We start from the raw sequence: 20,096 nt of genomic DNA, 5'->3' as shown, positions 1-20,096 counted from the left end.
CTCTTTCCGGCGTTGTTGTGTTGTGAGCAGAGCACGCGCGTGAAAGGGGAGGGGACAACTAGTCCGCTGCTCCTGGGCTGGTGCTATGGCTAGTGTCCAAAAAGACGAGGAAATTTGCTCCCCTTTAGGCTTCAAGTCATTCGTTTGGAAGCACTTTGGATTCCAAAGAAAAGATGGCTCAACGGCCAAGACACGTGCAGTTTGTAAATCCTGCCATGCGGTGATCAAATATTCAGGGAGCACAAATCTCGCCGCACATTTAAAGAAAAAACACGACATCAAAGTTCAGTGTTAAAGTAAGCAATTTGTATACTACAATACTCTTGTAATTTCCTAAATAAAGAGTTTGCATTGCCTTGTTGATTTCGCGTATGAATTGTTATAAATCAGGATATTGTTATATATTTTTTACTAAAAAAAAAAAAATATCGATCGTAGAGCACTATATCGCGATATATCGTGAATGAATCGCAGCAGGCTTTAAGATATCGGCAAATATCGTATCGTAGTTCTTTATATCGATATTATATCGTATCGTGACAAAACCCGCGATTTACACCCCTAGTATGTATGTATGTATGTATGTATGGTTGGATGTATGTATGGTTGGATGTATGTATGGTTGGGTGGATGTATGGTTGGGTGGTTGGATGGATAGATGGTTGGATGGATGGTTGGATGGATGGTTGTTAAACCGCCCACCGTAATGTAAGTTCAAATTTTAGTTTGAAAGTCTGCGCCTCACTTCCGTCACACGTGAAAGTACTTTGGCGTGACTTTTTCAAGATTGTCAAGTGGGAGGAGGAAGTGCTCCGGCGTGGGGAAGAGTTGAGCTAGTTAGTATGCGCTGCCTGCCGATCGGCGGCGGGCAACTTTGGAAGCGGCCCCTGCGCGGACGGCAGGCTGCAGAGGGGAATGGACGACATGTGGATCTCCGTGGCGGCGTTGGCGGGCGCAGTGCTCCTTTGCGAGCTTGTCCGCCGCGCGGCTGCTCGCTGCCTCCGGGGAGCCGCCGGAGCTCTGGCGCTGGAGGCAGCGTCCACCTTCCAGCTTTGCTGCTGCACGCACGAACTCAAGCTTCTGGCGGACTCAGCGGGGCTGGAGCCGGCCTACGGCCTGACGCTGGGCTATGCCATCACGGTCGTCCACTTGATGTCCTTCCGCGGAGCTTCGTGTAATCCCTGCGGCGTGGTGGAGCGCTTTTACCGGGGGACCTACCAAGGCAGCGCGGCCTTGGCGTTCGTCGTCGGCCAGTTCTTCTCCGCGCTGGCCGCGCGCTACGCCACGCTCTGTGTGTGGTCGCTGGGGCTGGCGGAAGTCCATGTTCTCCACCGGCGCTTCGGCTTCAGGTGCTTCGATCAGCTCGGTGGCACCGTGCTGGAGGCCGCCGCCGTGGAGCTCGCCTGCGCCTTCGCCGTCCAGACGGCGGCCCTTCACATTCACAAGGTGGACGACAAACTGCGTGTCTACGTTTTTGCAGCGCTCATAACGGCGCTGGGATACGCAGGTGGGTTCTGCTCACGTCACTTGCTACATGCCTGAAGTCCTCTTGAACAAAAAAATATTCCATAAAGAAAAAGATGACAAAGTGTGCAACGGGTAAACAGTAGGGGTGTAAATCACGGGTTTTGGCAAGATACGATACAACATCGATACAAAGAACTACGATACGATATTTGCCGATATCTTAGAGCCTGCTGCGATTCATTCACGATATATCACGATATAGTGCTCTACGATCGATATTTTTTTAAATAAAAAATATAGAACAATATCCTGATTTATAACAATTCAAACGCAAAATCAACAAGGTACTGCAAACTCTTTATTTAGGAAATTACAAGAGTCTTGCAGTATACAAAGTGCTTATTTTAACACTGAACTTTGATTTGTGCTCCCTGAATATTTGATCACCGCATGGCAGGATTTACAAACTGCACGTGTCTTGTCGGTTGAGCCATCTTTTCTTTGGAATCCAAAGTGCTTCCAAACGAATGACTTGAAGTCTAAAGGGGAGCAAATTTCCTCGTCTTTTTGGACACTAGCCATAGCACCAGCCCAGGAGCAGCGTACTAGTTGTCGACTCCCCTTTCACGTGCCTGCTCTGCTCACAACACAACAACGCCGGGCGCACTGCTCCCGGAAAGCGGAAGCAAGCAACAATGAACTGGATTTCAAAATAAAGTTGCGTCTAAGATCCGAGGTCAAACACGGCGATATAAATCGATGTTTACGTTTAGCATCGATGCCAATAAATCGTAGAGCATTATATCGATGTATCGTTACACCCCTAGTAAACAGGTTCACATTTAATGGACATACTGCCAAAAATAAATACAAAGCTCTCAGAGAGGAAGCAAGGCTAGATGTCATGTGGAACATTTTCTTGATCAAGCTCCAAAATGTAATGTGAAACATTTTCTTGATCACTTAACTGGTTCTTTTATATTAAACAAATTATTTTAGGTGCATTACCTGACATGTTTCGGCGGTTTCTTCCGCCTTCATCAGTGTCACTAATGCACCTAAAATAATTTGTTTGATATAAAAGAACCAGTGAAGTGATTAAAAAGATGAACAAGATGAACTTCGTACAACTATTTTCTTGATCAATCTGCACAACGTAATCCAACCAAATGTCGTTTACTTGATAAGCTGTTTGCTTGTTTTTATAAAAGTTCAGTTTTCCTCTTGTAATTTTGTTGGAATGACAAGATATAAACTTTGTTGCATGACAATATTTGCTGTGCGTAAATATTAGCGAGGCTCTCTTGTTTTCCTTTTGAGGGGGAAGCATTTCAGGGGCCCTGTTTAACCCGGTCCTGGCCTTCTCCATCAACTTCCCCTGCAGCGGCCACACATACCTGGAATACTGCTTTGTTTACTGGTTGGGACCTGCCTTGGGTACACTTGGCTAACAGCTCATTAGCTTGTTCACAAGATGAACGGAGCATTATTTGTAGGGATGCACCGAAAATTCGGCCACCGGAAATTTTCGGCCGAAAATGACCCAAAAGTGCATTTTCGGTTTTTGGCCGAAAGACCTAAATCACCGAAACAACACGGCCGAAACTTGTGATGAAGTGAGCAAACAGCGCAGCCAGCACGCGGGAAAACGGGATAAGAGCCAGCATGTCTGCGGTGTGGACTGATTTCACTATCTCAGAGAAAGACCCACGGATAGCGATTTGCAAAACATGCAATGCTGAAAATAAATGCTATATAAATACAATATACATATATAAATAAATATAAATAATATGATAATAATATTAATATTATAAAGATAATATTAATATAATATAAATAAATCCATAAATGCTGTGGTTCTAATAACTGACAATCATTTCTTTTGATGTTTCGGTTTTCGGCCTTGGTTTCCTCATTTTTGGTTTTCGGTTTCGGCCAAGAATTTTTATTTCGGTGCATCCCTAATTATTTGTTTTTCTGTCGGGTTTTTTTCCCCACTGTTGAATAACTTTGCAGTTGTGTGGTTGCCCGCAGGCGTCGCCAGCTCAATCCTTTTCTTCGAGAAGATCCTTCCATTCGTCCGTGGGACGCACACCGTGGGCCGAGGCGCCGACAGCGAGCGGAAATCGCAGTAGGCCAATGTTGGCTTGAGCGCTGCATCCAAATACGACTTGGACGAACACTGTTGCCGCGAACCGTGTGAGGCTGTTACACAATGTCACCTTTGCACCGTAGCACCGCAAACAGACATGGCTTTGACTTTGGCTTTCGACTTTGGATTAAACGCTTTGCAAAAATCTCACACGTGTATGTGTGAGCGAGGAGAAACATTATTTTTGCCACGAGGCACTGTTTGAAGACTAATTGCTTTAGCTTAGCATGTTAAAACAAACCGGAAAATGCTGACCATAGCTGGCGCAATAAAGTCTCCCAATTAAAGCCACATTATTCCAATTAAAGCCACATTATTCCAATTTTATTATGACAAATGCTTGTAAGAAATAGCAATTGCAAACAAGGGTCAGCTTGGTTTGATCCTGAAGGATGGGGTTGGGGGGGCTTCTTCTCATGTTCGTTCTGAGGTAATAGCCAAGAGAATCCACTCAGTCTTTTCCTTAGTTATGGAAAATGATGCGCTCAACCCACTGTGTCCAAAAAACAAACGCAATTGAGATTGTTTTACTCTCAAAACGTAAAAAAACAACCATTCAACAGATGGTAGTTCAAGTGATTTTGTATACAATATACAAAAAACGAGTCATTTCATTTTTCACACCTTCACATATATGCATAACGCCACGTATAAAAACGAGGGAGTGGTATTTTGGCACCCCGCCAAATTAAAACGGGAGCTGCGCAAGGAATGGGCGAGCTGGACCTTTTTGTTTTGACGCAGGATAATATTAAGAGGAATATAAAAATAATGGAAATGGTACACGACGATTTGGTTTTCTTTACAACTGTTCATTATTGCAGACATAGTCCACGAGGTCAGTGACGCCCAGCAGGTCATCTTCGTCTTCGTCCTCCTTGGCGGCCTGTCCACTGTTGCGCTCCGACAGCTCAGTTGCCTTCTCGGACACCTTCTTCTCCTCCCGAACCTTCTCCTCGGCCTTGCCCTCGGCCTTGCCCTCGGCCTTGCCCTCGGCCTCCTCGTCGTCGTCTGAGTCGATGCGGTTGACCCGTTTCCGGACAGGCCGGTCCTCCTCCGTGGAGTCGTCCGAGCCGTGTTCCGAGTCTTCCTCTTCGGACCCTTTCCGGCGTTTCAGGGCCAGGCAATGTGCACGCTGCTTCCCAGACTCCCTTAGCTCATCTTCAGAGGAGTCAAGCCACCGTCGGGTTGGCCGCTCATTGGCAACGTCCTCGGAATCTCCGGAGAAGCTCGCTGCCGACCAAGAAAAGGTAATGTTTGGACCAATATGATGTATTAGAAGCCACTTTACTTGCCTCTTACCTGGCAGTCCCCTCAGCCAAGTAAAAACAAACAAACAAACAAACAAACAAAGGGTTGATTAATCCTGACTTTTGCCATTATCTGTACCTTCGCTTTCCGAGCTGTCCGGCCGTCGTCCAGGTTTGTTTTTCTCCCGGTGGCTTCCAGCCCGGGATCCGTCCGACTCTGACGTCTCGTGGTAGTTTACGTGCGCCTTGTGACTCCGCCTGGAGCGTCGCCGGCTCACGTCCAGGTCGCTGTAGTTGCTGGAGCCTTGGCTCGCTGCGGAGATGCGTCCTTAGTGACCAAGGCGCCTCGCGGACGGCTGGCGCATGCGCGTGGCTCATACCCATTTCCTCCTCTTCGTCGTCCTCGTCAGTCTCCACTTCCTCGTCGTCCGAGTAGCCTTTGGGTCTGTGGCGCCTTCGGGAGCCACGGCGGCGCGCTGACAAGTCCTTGGCACGGGACTCGGCTGAGCGCTGTTTGCCGCTGCCGTCAGAGTCGCTCTCGGCGGCCGTCTCATTGTCGGACACGGCAAAGTCTTCCTCTGAGCTGGAGGCCCATTTGAGAGTGTGCCCCATAGTCAGTATTTTTTTGCGGCTCAGGCGCCCATTAGTCCTGCTTTACCTTTCACTGAGGCAGAACTCGTCCTCGCTCTCGTCGTCGTCCATGGTGCTTTCGCTGTCCAGATCGTTGAGGCGGCGATGCCGCCGCTTCTTCTTGAGCCGGGTGGCTTCGGGCCGAGGAGCCCGACTTTTCTCCTTGCCCTCCGCTGACTGGATGATGGCGCCCATGTCCTTGCCCCCCGTGATGTTGGCCATGTCTTTGCCGCGACCAGCGCCTGCCGAGCGAGCCATTGATGCCTTTGGGATTTGGCCCTTGCTGACGCTTTCGGCGCAATTTGGCTCACCTCCTCCCTCGGCTTCCTTGACGTCCTCTTCGATGGCCCCTTCGATGGCCTCGTCAAACTCGTCAAATCTATAGCTAATGTTCTTCTTAGCCCTGGTGGAGCGACGCCCCCAGCTCCTCCTTCGCTTGACCTCCTTCTCCTTCACCATCACCTCTTGCTTCTCCTCTTCCAACTCGGTCTGAGCGCAGAGAGCAAAATCAGGACGCCACGACGGTGGCTTTGGCGGTCTCGGCGCTTCCTTACTGAGGGCGCGATGATGTTTTCCACGCTGATTCCGACATAAATGAGCCGCTCCTTCCTGGAAAGGGGAAAGGTGAGGCCCGACGGCAACGAGATGCGGCGGCGTAACTTTACCTTCTCTCAGCCCGCTGTTTCCTCTTCAAGGCGGCGTCGAGGTTCAGCAGCTGCTCCTCCAGGTTGTCACACAACTTTTTCTGCAGATGCGGCCAGTCTGGCTTTAGAGGCAAAGACAAGCGAAGCTTGCGCAAGCGCTGCCAAAAACGTACGTGCTGGCAGGGTGGGCAAAACCACTCTCCGTCAGGGATGAGCATGAGGGGTGGCCTCAGGCAGGCCGTGTGGTAGCCACTGTCGCACCAATCGCACAGTAAGATCTGCGTGCGCAAAACAGGATGGCAAAACTTGCATCCTTGCGCCTGTCTGCTTTCTACCAAAGAGCCAGCCAGCGACACGGGCTCACCAGCTCTGGGTGGTTGGGGAGCCCACAATGTTTGCAGGGGTCATCGTTGGGCGGCAGGTCGTCGTCCGAGAACGAGTCTGAAGCACCTCGGCGCCTCTTGGCTCCTCGCTCCACCTTGTAGTCCTCGTCACTGTCGTCCTCTTCTTCCTCGCTGTCCTCAGCCGACTCGTCGTCATCGTTGGAGCTTTTCCTTTTGTGGTGGCCGTGCATGTTGGACCAGCGGGCTTTTCGCCGTTTTCGCCCCTTGACACCGCAACACAGGAGGATGACTTAAACCGTCGTGGAATATTAAAAAAAACTACCGTATTTTCACGACCAAAGGATGCACCGTACTAAAAGTGTTTAACGAGGGAAACTTGGAAAACATGTAGGGATTCGGCCCCCGAGGAAAGGAGTTTGACACCCCTGGTCTATGCCATTTTAGAGGGTCCTAATGCTCTTTTCTTTGCACAAACGATTGTATTTATTTATCAATGGCGGTGGAGGTATGTACTCTAATCTTAGGTGAAGTCCTCTGATTGGTTTACCGCCCCAATCTACGTAAAACGTAATGTCCTCTGATTCGTTCATCGGGTGCTACATATTACGCCTGTTTATTACGTCTCTGAGTGGCGGAAGCCACACAAAACAACTTTACAGATTTGCACAAACAGTAGTATTTATTTATCAATGGTGGTGGTACTCCTCTACGTATTACATCCAGTCGTCTGATTAGTTTACCGCCCCGGTCGACGTAAAACATAATATCCTCTGATTGGTTCATCGAGCGTCTATATATAGCGTCTTTGTGTGGCGGAAGACACACACAGACAAACTCCAGACACTCATGCACTCTCTCTCTCGCAGACACGCACCCACACGCGCGCGCACACACACACACACACACAGCAGGCACGCGAAAGGGGAGCCGACAACTACGTGGCTCCTGGGCTGGTGCTATGGCTAGTGTCCGAGAAGATGAGGAAATTCGCTCCCCTTTGGGCTTCAAGTCATTCGTTTGGAAGCACTTTGGAATCCAAAGAAACGATGGCTCAACAGACAAGACACATGCAGTTTGTAAATCCTGCCATGCAGTGATCAAATATTCAGGGAACACCACAAATCTCGCCGCACATTTAAAGAAAAATCACATCTCTCCCTCAAGCAGCGGCAGCGAAAACAACACGGACACAACGCCCTCCGTGAGCACATTTTCCCCCCAAATGCTCAGTAAAAACTCTAAACGAGCTACATCCATCATTTTGTAATTAAATAGTTCAGTAATGCACTTTAAAGTTAATGGTATTACAAAAAAAGAGATTAATTTTTCTTTACTTATATGAAGAAAAATATAGGAATTTGATGAAGTTCAGTGTTAAAATAAGCACTTTATATACTACAATACTCTTGTAATTTCCTAAATAAAAAGTTTGCAGTACCTTGCTGATTTTGCGTATGAATCGTTATAAATCAGGATATTGTTCTATATCGATCGTAGAGCACTATATCGTGATGTATCATGAATGAATCACAGCAGGCTTTAAGATATCGGCAAATATCGTATCGTACTTCTTTGTATCTATGATATTGTATCGTGACAAAACCCGCGATTTACACCCCTACTATGCATTGCTGTGCAAGGGAAAGTCTTTGGCGCCATCTGGTGGCTAAGGTAGTGTAAGACCTCCGAACAAAGTTTTTGTTGTCATGCATCATAAAAATTGTGATTTATAATGGGAATCAATTTGATCAATGTGTTATTTATATGCGTTTTAGTATTAAATGACATCTCACTGCAATGGTTTAAAATTGCAGCTTGGTGTCATTTTGAACATTGACAAGTTTTAACATCCTGAGTGAAATTTCAGCACCAAAATTGCTTTCTTAAAATGGTTTACATCAGGGGTCCCCAAACTTTTTCCTGTGAGGGCCACATAACGTTTCCCTTCTCTGATGGGGGGCCGGTGTCAGTTAGTAACAGAAAAAGTGTGACGATCGTAGGGGAGCTTAAAATTTTTATTGTTTTCCAGAAAGCCACACATAACCAAATAACGGTTATTTAATAACCCTTTCCAGGTTCTTTACAGAAAAAAAGTCAGGAAACAAATAACCCTCTCTGAGTTCTTCACAGAAAAAACAGGAAATACCGTTTTTTTCCGTGTATAATGCGCCCCCATGTATAATACGCACCCTAAAAATAGCATGTTGATGCTGGAAAAAAGCCTGTACTCATGTATAATACGCACCCAATTTAAAAAAAATAATAAAAAATTAATTTTTTTTTATTTTTATTTTTTTAAGTCCCAATGATCGTCACACACGCAGGGAGGCAATGGGTCCCATTTTTATAGTCTTTGGTATAGTCTTAACTAGGCTGGATGTAATTTCTTTTGTTGGCGTTGATTTCTCCGACTGCCCATAAAGGCACCACCGCGCTCAGTGCGCACATTTGAAAAAGGCGTGCGGACGTGAAAAAGGCGGCTCTGTATGGGAGAGACGTTGAAGAGGAATAAAAACACCCTTGGAAACCAAAACTTGCCCCTCGTCGTGACTCGGAGCTGCAACAAATGTTTCGGATTTGTGTAGGGTACATTGTGACAGACAGCAAACGAGCAGGTGATCGAGCAAGCGTCTGATACGAGAGCATTGCGGTCGTATGGAGCGTGTTTGAAGTGAACAGCAGAGACGAAAGGAACAAGGCTAAGTGTTGTGAAATAAAATATTACCTATAATACGCATTTTGTTATTTGCTGATTGAAACTGCTAATTAAACCGTGAATTGAAACTAATAGGAAGAAAACAACTCTCGCTCTTTATATAGCTGACGTGTCTTGCGCATCCGTTCTGCGCATCGGATCCATAGTGCGCATGTGCAGTCATACTATCATAATAACACACTATCAAGGATTGCACCATCGCATCAAACGATGTGTCGTCAATTATGAATTTTACTGACTAAGTGTGTTGGGCAGGATGGCTGAATGCGATGCGCGATTGACAACAAACAAGAAGAAAGGTGATTTCAAGTTTGATTTTGAGGGAGATTTGTCATGTCTCGTCCCCAGTTTTGCTATGTGTCTAGGTTGCCATAGTTTCTGTTCGCGTCGCCCCTCTCTTCCTGTGTCACCTCAATTAATGTAATGTTCTGTATTTAAGTCCTGTCTGCCCCTCGCTCACCGTCGGATGATGTCATGATGTCTGTTTGGTTTCTGTTCCTGTCTTTGGTAATGTCACCCTGTCTTTTTGTTCCACGTCTTTGTCGGTCAGTCCTGTTGTTGGTTTTGTTGTACCATGACTTTCTTAAAAAAATAAAATAAAATAAAAAATTTAAAAAATAAAAAAAATTAGTTTTTTTGTACCCATGTATAATGCGCACCCCAGATATTAGGACAATAAATTAGTTAAATTTTGCGCATTATACAAGGAAAAAAAACGGTAAATAATAACTAAATAACTCTCTCTGGGTTCTTCATAGAAAAAAAAGCCATGGAACATTAACTTTCTGTTGTGCCATGCACAATCTTAACTGATAAAAGTTCAGCTCAGTTGTCAGAGCAGAATCTCTCTGAAAGCTCAGCGCGCGAATTACAAGAATGCTGTCGTCACAGCCCGCGCTCTAAATTCGGGACTGATACAAATAGAGCGCGAGTGCGCCATGTCCGTACTACTGCGTTCGTACACGCACTTGTGAGTGTGCACCGAGCTTTCTGACACGGCTTCCGGTAGTAAATGCGCAGGCGAGCGCTTCCCCGAGTTTAATAATACAATTTGTTCAGGGTTGGCGGGCCGGATTAAACGGTAGTTTGCCGTAGTTTGGTGACCCCTGGTTTAGATGAAAAAAATCAAACAAAAAAAAACCATCATAAAGCCCAAAATGGAACCACTGGTTTGATTTCAAGCCAGACGGTCGTTGGCCACCCATTTGCGTTGAAAACAGAAAGCTGAGGAGGCAAACTCACCTTTGGCTTGGGATGACCATCCTGGTCCACCTTCTTGTCTCTGGGCTTCCTCGCAACCTCCTCCACTTCTTCTTGTTTCTCGCGAGGCTTCTCGACCTTCTTGTCTCGGAGTGCCTTTTGCGCGGGTCTGGCTATCCGGGGCGAGCGTCTCAAAGACACGCCACCCGCGTTGGAGTCAGACTCTGAGTCACCTCGCTGCTCCTCCTGTTGGAGTTTGAACCAGCGTCGGTGGGCCGCCGCCGCCGCCGTTGAGACTCTTGTCCGGGCACCAATGGCCGCCTCTTTGTCGGACTCTTCTCCCTCACTTCTGCTGTGAGCTGCCCCGGCTTGCGCCTGTGCCGCCGCAGAAAGCTTTTCACTTTGACACTTTGGCAAAATCTGGGACTTGGTTGGCTCCGCCTCTTTCTGGTCCTGGCTTTGCTGGCTCGCCACCTTGCTTTTGTCCCCCGCTGGCCAACTTTGTGCCAGAACCTCGCCGTCACATCCTTCCAGCGCCAACATGGGATGAATGGTTTTGTTGTGTTGGGGAACAGGTTGAGCCTTTTTACTTTCTCGGCACCCTGTGTCCGGCGGAGCTGGGTGGCCGCTCTGTTTCCTGGAGTCGTGATGATGGCTTTGGTCTTGCGGTGTTCTTGCTGGACTTTTGCCGTGGCTCTCTTGTGTCGCCTCAGTATGGTGGTCGGCTTTGGCTTTGTTCTGTTCGCTTCTGCAAAGTTTTCCCGTTTGGGACTCGCTTTGGTGTTGAAGTGTGGTGCTCTCTGGTGCGCTCTCCTCTTTGTGGCTTTTGGTGGCATCGCTGATCTGTGGCTGGCTTTTCATTGTGTGTTTGTGGCTGGCTTTTCCGTCACCGACTTTGGTTGTTTTAGATCCAACGTGTGCGCTTCTCTCTGTTGTTCTGGGGAGCTGTTCTGCTTGGGCCTCCTTATTGGATTCTTTCTCATTGTTGCTTTGAGACACCTTGCTGGCGTCTTCTCTTGCCCCGGCGTCATTTTCTTCAGTTGTGTCAGTGGAGTTGAGTGTTTTGAACTCTTCTTTCCTTTTGGAGAGTTCCTGGCTTTTAGAATCCTTTTGACGGTCAATCTCTGCGTGGTGCCATTTTTCATCCAGTTTCTCTGCCAGTTGAGCCCTTGCTGTGAGACTTTTGGGCTCACAGTTTTCAGACTCACTCTTGGATTTGCTTTGGGTCGGCTCCCGACTCGGCGGCGGATCAGCGCTTGTGGGCACAGGCTCCATGTGGCCTTTTCGGGTCCCGCTTTGAAGCCCCGTTTTCAACGATGCATCACAAGTGTCGTTTTCCGACGTGGTGGCGACTTTGGAACGGGTTGATTCCCTTCTGCTTTCTTGACATTCAAGTTGGACGTCTGGCAGAACTCGGTTGGCATTTTCCGATTCTTTATCAAACTGGTCTTCCTCGCGTTTGTTCAGAGCGGCTGCAGTATTCTGTTCCGTATTGTGATTGCCAGCCGCTTTTGTCGATTTGGATAGATCAGAGGAGTTTTTTCCAGTTGCATTTTCACTTTTGTCCTCTGGACATGGGAGTGTTTTCTCTGTGTCTATGTCTTTGTTTTGTGATGATAGCCGCTCAGGTTCTACGGCGACTGAGTCGTAGGGGGCTTTAGGCGCAAGTGTATTGCATTCTTTTTGTGGCTCTTCCCAGTCAGGTTGGGCAGCGATGGCTGCTTCTTCTGCCCATTCGGATGCCAAGCAGTCCATCGCAAGCGGGCAGGTGGCGTCCGACTGGCTTGGCCTTTGGGAGTTAGCCCCCGAAGGTCCAGTGGCTTTTGCACCCCTGTCGACGGCCTTCTCCTGGCGCAAGTCTACAGCGAAGGCCCTTATGACCGTCGACTCCGAGGATTCTTGCAATTCGGGCCTCGCAAGCTTCTCTGAGTCTTGACTCCCCGCAGCGCAGTCGTCGTTGGACGATTGGTCCTCAGCAGCTTGCGGTCTATCCGCTTGATTCTCGCTCCTTGTTTCTTGGCTGTCCGCTTTTCCTTTGTTTTGTTCTGTGTCATTTGAATGATGGCCTTTGGCTGCGACCTCATCATTTGATTTCTCCTTTTTGGATGGGTCCATGTTGTCCTCCACAGAAAACTGTGTGTTGGCATCTGCTGGTTTGGGCTTTGTTAAATTGCCGTCTCGTCGGTGGTCGTACAATTTGTCATCCGCTCTCTCTGGGCGAGATGCGGCTGCCGCTTTCTGTGTGACATTGTCCGGAGAGCAGGATTCCTTCTGTACCTTTGTGGATGCTGATTCATTTGGATCGAAGCAGGGCTGGAGGCGGGCCTCCAACGCGGGCTCTGATTCACCGTTGATGTGGTCACCGACACCACGCGTCTGTTCGCACGCGGGCACGTCTTTTACGGGGTCCTTCTGCTGAGAAAATGGCGCGAACTTCATGCCTCTTTTCTTCAGCGGGATCTTGGCTTGCTGCATCTGTTGGATCTCGTCTAAGTTGTTGGGGGCGGCCTGTGTCTCCGTCTCGACTTCGGACCTGTCTAGCGTCTCTTCTTTGATGCTCTGGACTTTGTTGACTAAACTACGATCCAGGGACTGCTCCGGCAGAGCTTCTGCTACACCGTTCACTGACGATTTGATATCAGATGTCTCTGATTTGAGCTCAGCAGTGTGATGCGATTTTCCGTTGTTCTCCGTCTTTGGGGACATCTCGAAGGCCACTCTGGTGGTGGAATCTTTCATGTCCTCATCTGATGAGCTTTCATCTTCCTTTACTTCAGCTGAAAATAAAAAGCTCAGGTTTGTTCATTTTCAAACGTGTTTTTTTTAATCTAATTAATTTATGGATCTGTGTCTGTTTCCGAGCAGTTGTAATGTCAACGTTTTGGAATTTGCTGCCTAAGCTGTAGAAATTCAATGTGAATTTTTCTCAAAATAATAAGCAAGCAAGCGTTGACCTGCTTTCCCCTTTTCACTTTTGGTGTCTCTCTTCAGGAGTTCGGGATCAATGTACGTCTTTAGCAGAGCCACCACTTGCGCCAAGTCGTTGCGATCTCTGCGAGAAAGAAGCAAATGTCAATGTCAAGTGAATACCGCCGCCTCCTTGTCCTTGTACCTGACAATGCACTTCCATGAGGTGCCGTCCAAGTCGTCCTGCTCCTCCACATAGAGGCGGACGTTGTTGTCCCAGTCCAGCTGAAACCAGTACATCTGGCCATCTTTATCGCGGCCAATGGGCTGCAGACGCATCTTGTCCGGGTCGTCCTCATTGATGACGTTCTTGAACTTCAGGTTGTCATCGAACTGGCTCTCGCACAGATACTGGACAGGCCAAATAATACACATTGGAAACTCAAGGCTTTTGTGGAATTGGTGTGATGCTTTGTTTACTTTGAGGATGGCTGTCTTGCTCTCCATTGTCATGCTCTTGTAGCCTTTTTCTTCCAGCTCCCACGCCCACGCTGTGTTGAACTCTTGGCATATCTGCAATGCAACAAGCATTCAGCCTCTTCTTCCAGGGAGGACAATACTATTGATATTAGATCTTTTTTTTCCAATATAATACTGAGATATGTTTTGGGATTTGTTGTTTTTACCTTGACCAGATATTTTTCCCATCTGTCCGCCGACACAGACTTCCCAATCTTTCTCAGCAACTTGACGTGGAGTTCAACTAGCAACTTAGCAACTAGATGACAACAAATGTTTTTGTTTTTAAAAATACAGATTGCGACAAAGCAACATATTCTGAGGGAGAATACAGTCAAGTTAAAATAAATGAATGCACGAATAGCCATTGAGTATGGAATGAATGAATGAACTTTATTTATTATTGGTATCTGGTAAATGTTGAACTGCAACAAATTAAATAGTCGCTACACTATGTCACCTACTATGCATTGGCGTGTTCAACATGAATGTAGGCAAGCTTCCATCGCTCCTCCAGCGGAAGCACTTTTACGCCTACTTTAATTTGCTAGCACGCACCGGAACTTATCTAGGGGAGCGGCTAAGCAACACTTGTTTAGTCTTTTAACAGTGATTAAACTGCGCCTTTCTGCTTCCTTCGTTGGCATTAAACAGCCCGGCAGACAATTTGAACGCCCGCGACGCTTTCCGTCAAACGGCATCTCCGCAGCAACCCGGAAAACGCGATTCAACGGCCGAGTTAGCTATGTGTTGTGTTCAGAGGGGTGAATAAAGGCTTTAGTGTGTGCGTGCGTGTGTGGTGGTGGTGGTGGTGTGTGTGGTGGTGGTGGTGTGAGCATAAAAAGTGCCACAAACACGCGATCAATTCGGTAAATTAACAACAAAACAACCACGCCCATGCACATGAGCATCAATATCCTCCCAAATGTTAGAGCCCGTGTTCGTTGAATGTGCATTAGAGGGGAGGTAAAGGTGAATGAAACACAATAACACAGCATTGCTAACGTAGCTAGCTCGGTACCAGCGATGAAGTCTCTCCTCCTGCCCTAGCCCCACCCCCACCTCATCCCAGCGGTTCTTTTTGCGAGCCTTAACCTGAGGATGTGTCCCGCAGGTATCGCTCCAGCTGCGGGAAGGTGAGCTCCGGCAGGTCCAGCTGCGCCCCGTAACGCTCCAGAAAGGAGCAAATGACGGCGTAATTGGGACACAGGGCAGGGGCGCAACTCGCCGTTGCCGCCGAAGCAGCCATCTTTTTCCTTCCCTCCACAGCAAGCTGTCAAGCGAGCAAGCCGTCTGCGGAGCGTGCAACGCCATCTCCGCTGCTGGCGACAAAATAAAACACAGGAAGAGAAGGTAGGACACCGAAGAAAACAGCAACCTTGACATTAACCATGTTATTACCATGACTATGATGCGGATGATAATAACCATGATTTATCGACTCGCTGAAAACGTCCACGTTATTTAATAAACTACCGAAATATTGAATAGATTAGATACGTATACTGTACAGTGGGGCTATAAACATACATTACTAAAACTGACTAAAATAATTAAGATTAATTCATTTTAAAAAATGTATATCCTTTCAACATGTATGACTCATACAAATAATGTGCCTATATATTTCTTCTACATACAACGTGAGGATTTGTGATGACATTATCATAGCAGACAACCACAGTGACTCCCTTTTTGTTGAAATAAGCGGGAAAAGCAGGAAAAACCTCATTATTGGTATAATCTATCGTCCCCCAGACGCTGATTTCGAAACCTTTAGGACCAAACTGGAGGAAGCATTATTTCCTATAAATGATAACAACAAAAGCTGTGTCCTTCTTGGCGACTTCAATGTTGATCTTTCCAAGGATGATGCAGCCAAAAAATGACTATAAACACATTACACTCTTCATCCTTCTTTCCCACAATAGATGCTTATACCAGAGTCACTCACTCAACTAAGTCAGTTATTGATAATTTTATCACAAATCTTACAAACGCCACACTTACTTCTGGGACTGTACTCTGAGATTTCTGATCATTTCCCTATTGTATTATTCATTGACCTCCCTGCTAGGCCCCCACCTACTCGTCATTCAATAAAATTAAAAATACTCAATGAAGAAACCATACGACGTCTAGGTGAGGACCTGCAGATCAAGACATGGTATGAAATATATGATTGTAGTGATGTTGATGCTGCATTTGAAACTCTAACCAAAGAAATATTCGACTCTATTCAAAGGACCATTCCTGAGAAAGTAATCAAATGTAATAGAACTACTCAAAATCCATGGATCACTAAGGGCATATTAAAGTCTATTAAGCATAAAAATAAATTATATAAAAGATACATAAATGAACCCATAAAAATAAAAATGCATATATTAATTATAGTAATAAACTTACACATATTATCAGAAAGCGGAAGAGTAAGCATTTTGCCGACTTGATAAACCTTCTTGGAAATCTTGGAGAGTACAGAACAGGGTCTTGAACAGAAGCTAAAAAATTCCTGTATTCCCTGACCACGATCATAATATAAGCAACATCATCAGAAATAATGGTCTTGCCAACGAATTCAATAACTACTTTGTCTCTATCGGTAGAAACATATCCAGTAAAATCAGTCAACCTCAGGATGCTTCATTTAAAGACTATCAGGTAGTTTACCTGGGCTCTTTCTTCCTGAATCCAACTACCGCTTTTTTCCGTGTATAGTGCGCCCCCATGTATAATACGCACCCTAAAAATGGCATGCTGATGCTGGAAAAAAGCCTGTACCCATGTATAATACGCACCCAATTTTTATGAATTTTTTTTTTATGAAATTTTTTTTTTTCTTTTTTTTTTTTCTTTTTTTTTTAAGTCCCAATGATCGTCACACACGCAGGGAGGCAATGGGTCCCATTTTCATAGTCTTTGGTATGGTCTTAACTAGGCTGGATGTACCGTTTTTTTCCGTGTATAGTGCGCAATATTTTACTAATTTATTGTCCTAAAATCTGGGGTGCGTATTATACATGGGTACAAAAAAAAATTTTTTAATTTTTTTTTTTTTAATTTTTATTTTATTTTTTTTTTTAAAGAAAGTCATGGTACAACAAAACCAACAACAGGACTGACCGACAAAGTCGTGGAACAAAAAGACAGGGTGACATTACCAAAGACAGGAACAGAATGACAGTAACACATGCAATGATCCAACGGTGAGCGAGGGGCAGACAGGACTTAAATACAAAACACGTTACATCGATTGAGGTGACACAGGAAGAGCGGGGTGACACGAACAGAAACTATGGCAACCTAGACACATAGCAAAACTGGGGACGAGACATGACAAATCTCCCCCGAAATAAAACTCACCTTTCTTCTTGTTTGTTGTCAATCGCGCATCGCATTCAGCCATCCTGCCCAACACAGTCAGTAAAATCCATAATTGACGACACATCGTTTGATGCGATGGTGCAATCCTTGATGGTGTGTTGTTTTTATTGTTTGTTTTTTAATCTGCATCGCGGACCGGACGTCATGCGGAAGCAGTATGACTGCGCATGCGCGGAAGCAGTATGACTGCATGCGCACTATGGGTCAGCTGCGCAGAACGGATGCGCAAGACACGTCAGCTATTTACTAATTAGCGAGAGTTCGGTTTAATTAGCAGTTTCATCAAAATGGATAAGAGAGCAAGTTATACTGTAGCATTTCGACAGAAAGTCATTGAAGTGGCAGAAGAAATTGGCAATAGGGCAGCTGCGCGCCAATTTGACGTCAATGAGTCAAACATAAGACTCTGGAGGAAGAAAAAAAATCAATTTGATAAGGCAAAGCCTTCAGCAAGAGCACCTGGAAGAGGAAAGAAAGCACAGTATCCAGATGATGAGGAACAATTAGTGGAGTTTGTTAGGCAGAGAAGAGCTGGTGGAATAGCCATCAGCACTCTTGAGATTAGAATTTTGGCAATGAAATGGATAAAGAGAGACCACCCGGATTCAAACTTCAGAGCCTCTCCAAAGTGGTGCTTCTTATTCATGAAGCGCAATGGCATTTCAATCAAGAGGAGGACTTCAGTGGCGCAAAGATTACCACAGGACTATGAGGATAAACTGTTGAAGTTTCAGAAATACGTGATTGGATTAAGAAAGGACCATGACTACGAGGTAAAGGATATTGCTAATGCTGATCAGACTCCACTCACGTTTGATTTACCGGCAAATCGCACCATGGCCTTCAAAGGAACAGGCACTGTAACAATTAAATCGTCTGGGAACGAAAAGAACAGGTTCACGGTTATGCTAGGGGCATATGGGGATGGGAAGAAAATGCGTCCCTATATAATATTCAAAAGAAAAACCCTCCCTAAGAACATAGTGTGGCCTTCTGGTGTAATTGTCAGGTGCCAGCGCAAAGGATGGATGGACGAGGCACTGACTAAAGACTGGGTGAAGACTGTCTGGTGCGCAAATCCATCCACCAAAAGAAGAATGCTTGTGTTGGATCCCTTCCGCTGCCACAGGATGCCAGTCATCAAGGATCTCTTGAAAGAAAACAGAACGGATCTCGTGATAATTCCCGGTGGTATGACATCGCAGTTGCAGGTGATGGACGTCTCCTGCAACAAACCTTTCAAGACATCCATGCGGCGGCGATGGACTGAGTGGATGGCGAATGGGCATCACCAGTTCACAGCAGGAGGTAATTTAAAGAAGGTGGACCTCCTGGCCATAGCCACTTGGATTAAGGAAGCATGGGAAGAGCTTGATACCAACATCATCATCAAGGGATTCAAAAAGTGCTGCCTCACAAACACAATGGATGGCACCGAAGATGACATTCTGTGGGAGGATCTGGTTGCACCGCATGCTATGGAAGTAGAGGAGGAGGAGGAAGATGAGGATTGCGTACTGGGTGAGGAGATGTACGCTGATGATCAGAATCAGCTGCAAGCCTTGCAAAACCTCATCAAAGAGTCAGATTCAGACTCTGACGAGTATTGATTTATGTATTGTTCTCTTCTTGTCATGTTGTGACAGAATGTGGGTTGAATAAATACCGAAAAACAATACTGTGTTTGTACCGTGCTCTGGTCATTTCGTCAAAGAAGGTATAATAGTCCTCTTCTCTTCTTGACTGACAATGAATGTGGTAGTTTAATACAATCAGCAAATAACAAAATGCGTATTACAGGTAATATTTTATTTCACAACACTTTGCCTTGTTCCTTTCGTCTCTGCTGTTCACTTCAAACACGCTCCATGCGACCGCAATGCTCTCGTATCAGACGCTTGCTCGATCACCTGCTCGTTTGCTGTCACAATGTACCCTACACAAATCCGAAACATTTGTTGCGGCTCCGAGTCACGACGAGGGGCAAGTTTTGGTTTCCAAGGGTGTTTTTATTCCTCTTCAACGTCTCTCCCATACAGAGCCGCCTTTTTCACGTCCGCAGCCCATGCGCGCACGGAGCGCGGTGGTGCGTTTAGGGGCAGTCGGAGAAATCAACGCCAACAAAAAAAATGACATCCAGCCTAGTTAAGACCATACCAAAGACTATAAAAATGGGACCCATTGCCTCCCTGCGTGTGTGACGATCTTTGGGACTTAAAAAAAAAAATAAAAAATTTTTTTTTTTTAAAAATTCATAAAAATTGGGTGCGTATTATACATGGGTACAAGCTTTTTTCCAGCATCAGCATGCCATTGTTAGGGGTGCGTACTATACATGGGGGCGCACTATACACGGAAAAAAACGGTAATTTTTTTTGTTGGCGTTGATTTCTCCGACTGCCCATAAACGCACCACCGAGGCGTGCGGACGTGAAAAAGGCGGCTCTGTATGGGAGAGACGTTGAAGAGGAATAAAAACACCCTTGGAAACCAAAACTTGGTGATTTCAAGTCTCATTTCGAGGGACATTTGTCACGTCTCGTCCCCAGTTTTGCTATGTGTCTAGGTTGCCATAGTTTCTGTTCGCGTCGCCCCTCTCTTCCTGTGTCACCTCAATCGATGTAACGTGTTTTGTATTTAAGTCCTGTCTGCCCCTCGCTCACCGTCGAGGTGGTATGGTGGATATGGTATTGGGATCATTGCATGTGTTACTGTTATGATGTCTGTTTGCTTTCTGTTCCTGTCTTTGGTAATGTCACCCTGTCTTTTTGTTCCACGACTTCTTCGGTCAGTCCTGTTGTTGGTTTTGTTTTCTAAAAAAAAAAAAAAATAAATAAAATAAAAATTCCAAAAAAAAAAATTTAAAATTTTTTGTAC

General features: G+C 46.0%; 2 protein-coding genes across 3 annotated transcripts; one reads left to right on the top strand and one right to left on the bottom strand.

Moving 5' to 3' along the window:
* The first annotated feature begins 650 nt into the window (after positions 1 to 650).
* On the top strand, positions 651 to 3,772 carry LOC133168426 (aquaporin-11-like). 2 transcript variants are annotated; one of them, XM_061299989.1, is made up of 3 exons: positions 742 to 1,507; positions 2,788 to 2,904; positions 3,505 to 3,772. In XM_061299989.1, the coding sequence occupies exons 1-3, from the start codon at positions 916 to 918 to the stop codon at positions 3,603 to 3,605; spliced, it is 810 nt and encodes a 269-aa protein (XP_061155973.1). In that variant the 5' UTR covers positions 742 to 915; the 3' UTR covers positions 3,606 to 3,772. The 2 variants fall into 2 exon arrangements, with proteins under 2 accessions (XP_061155974.1, XP_061155973.1); XM_061299990.1 differs by lacking the exon at positions 2,788 to 2,904 and having other exon boundaries at positions 651 to 1,507.
* A 152-nt stretch (positions 3,773 to 3,924) lies between these two features.
* Positions 3,925 to 15,119, bottom strand: rsf1b.1 (remodeling and spacing factor 1b, tandem duplicate 1). The gene is made up of 15 exons (XM_061299981.1): positions 14,928 to 15,119; positions 14,000 to 14,091; positions 13,794 to 13,886; positions 13,519 to 13,724; positions 13,361 to 13,458; positions 10,449 to 13,183; positions 6,511 to 6,753; positions 6,320 to 6,424; positions 6,168 to 6,247; positions 6,057 to 6,111; positions 5,814 to 5,991; positions 5,531 to 5,744; positions 5,253 to 5,455; positions 5,012 to 5,185; positions 3,925 to 4,855 (listed from the first exon to the last, which is right to left on the bottom strand). The coding sequence occupies exons 1-15, from the start codon at positions 15,079 to 15,081 to the stop codon at positions 4,425 to 4,427; spliced, it is 5,061 nt and encodes a 1,686-aa protein (XP_061155965.1). The 5' UTR covers positions 15,082 to 15,119; the 3' UTR covers positions 3,925 to 4,424.
* Positions 15,120 to 20,096: the final 4,977 nt, after the last annotated feature.

This window comes from Syngnathus typhle, linkage group LG15 (genome assembly GCF_033458585.1).
Source record: "Syngnathus typhle isolate RoL2023-S1 ecotype Sweden linkage group LG15, RoL_Styp_1.0, whole genome shotgun sequence".
Taxonomy (NCBI): Eukaryota; Metazoa; Chordata; class Actinopteri; order Syngnathiformes; family Syngnathidae; genus Syngnathus; species Syngnathus typhle.
Note: the sequence above shows the minus strand (reverse complement) of the source record. Positions and strands in the feature narration are given on the sequence as shown.

Bases quoted from the DNA above. Each gene is read 5' to 3' on its own strand.
- rsf1b.1 (XM_061299981.1), bottom strand. From the start codon at position 15,081: ATGGCTGCTTCGGCGGCAACGGCGAGTTGCGCCCCTGCCCTGTGTCCC. The intron at 6,425-6,510 runs GTGAGCCCGTGT...TTGCGCACGCAG, and splicing joins TCCCCAACCACCCAGAGCTG to ATCTTACTGTGCGATTGGTG. The intron at 4,856-5,011 runs GTACAGATAATG...CTTGGTCGGCAG, and splicing joins GGACAGCTCGGAAAGCGAAG to CGAGCTTCTCCGGAGATTCC.
- LOC133168426 (XM_061299989.1), top strand. From the start codon at position 916: ATGGACGACATGTGGATCTCCGTGGCGGCGTTGGCGGGCGCAGTGCTC. The intron at 1,508-2,787 runs GTGGGTTCTGCT...TTTCCTTTTGAG, and splicing joins AACGGCGCTGGGATACGCAG to GGGGAAGCATTTCAGGGGCC. The intron at 2,905-3,504 runs GTACACTTGGCT...GGTTGCCCGCAG, and splicing joins CTGGTTGGGACCTGCCTTGG to GCGTCGCCAGCTCAATCCTT.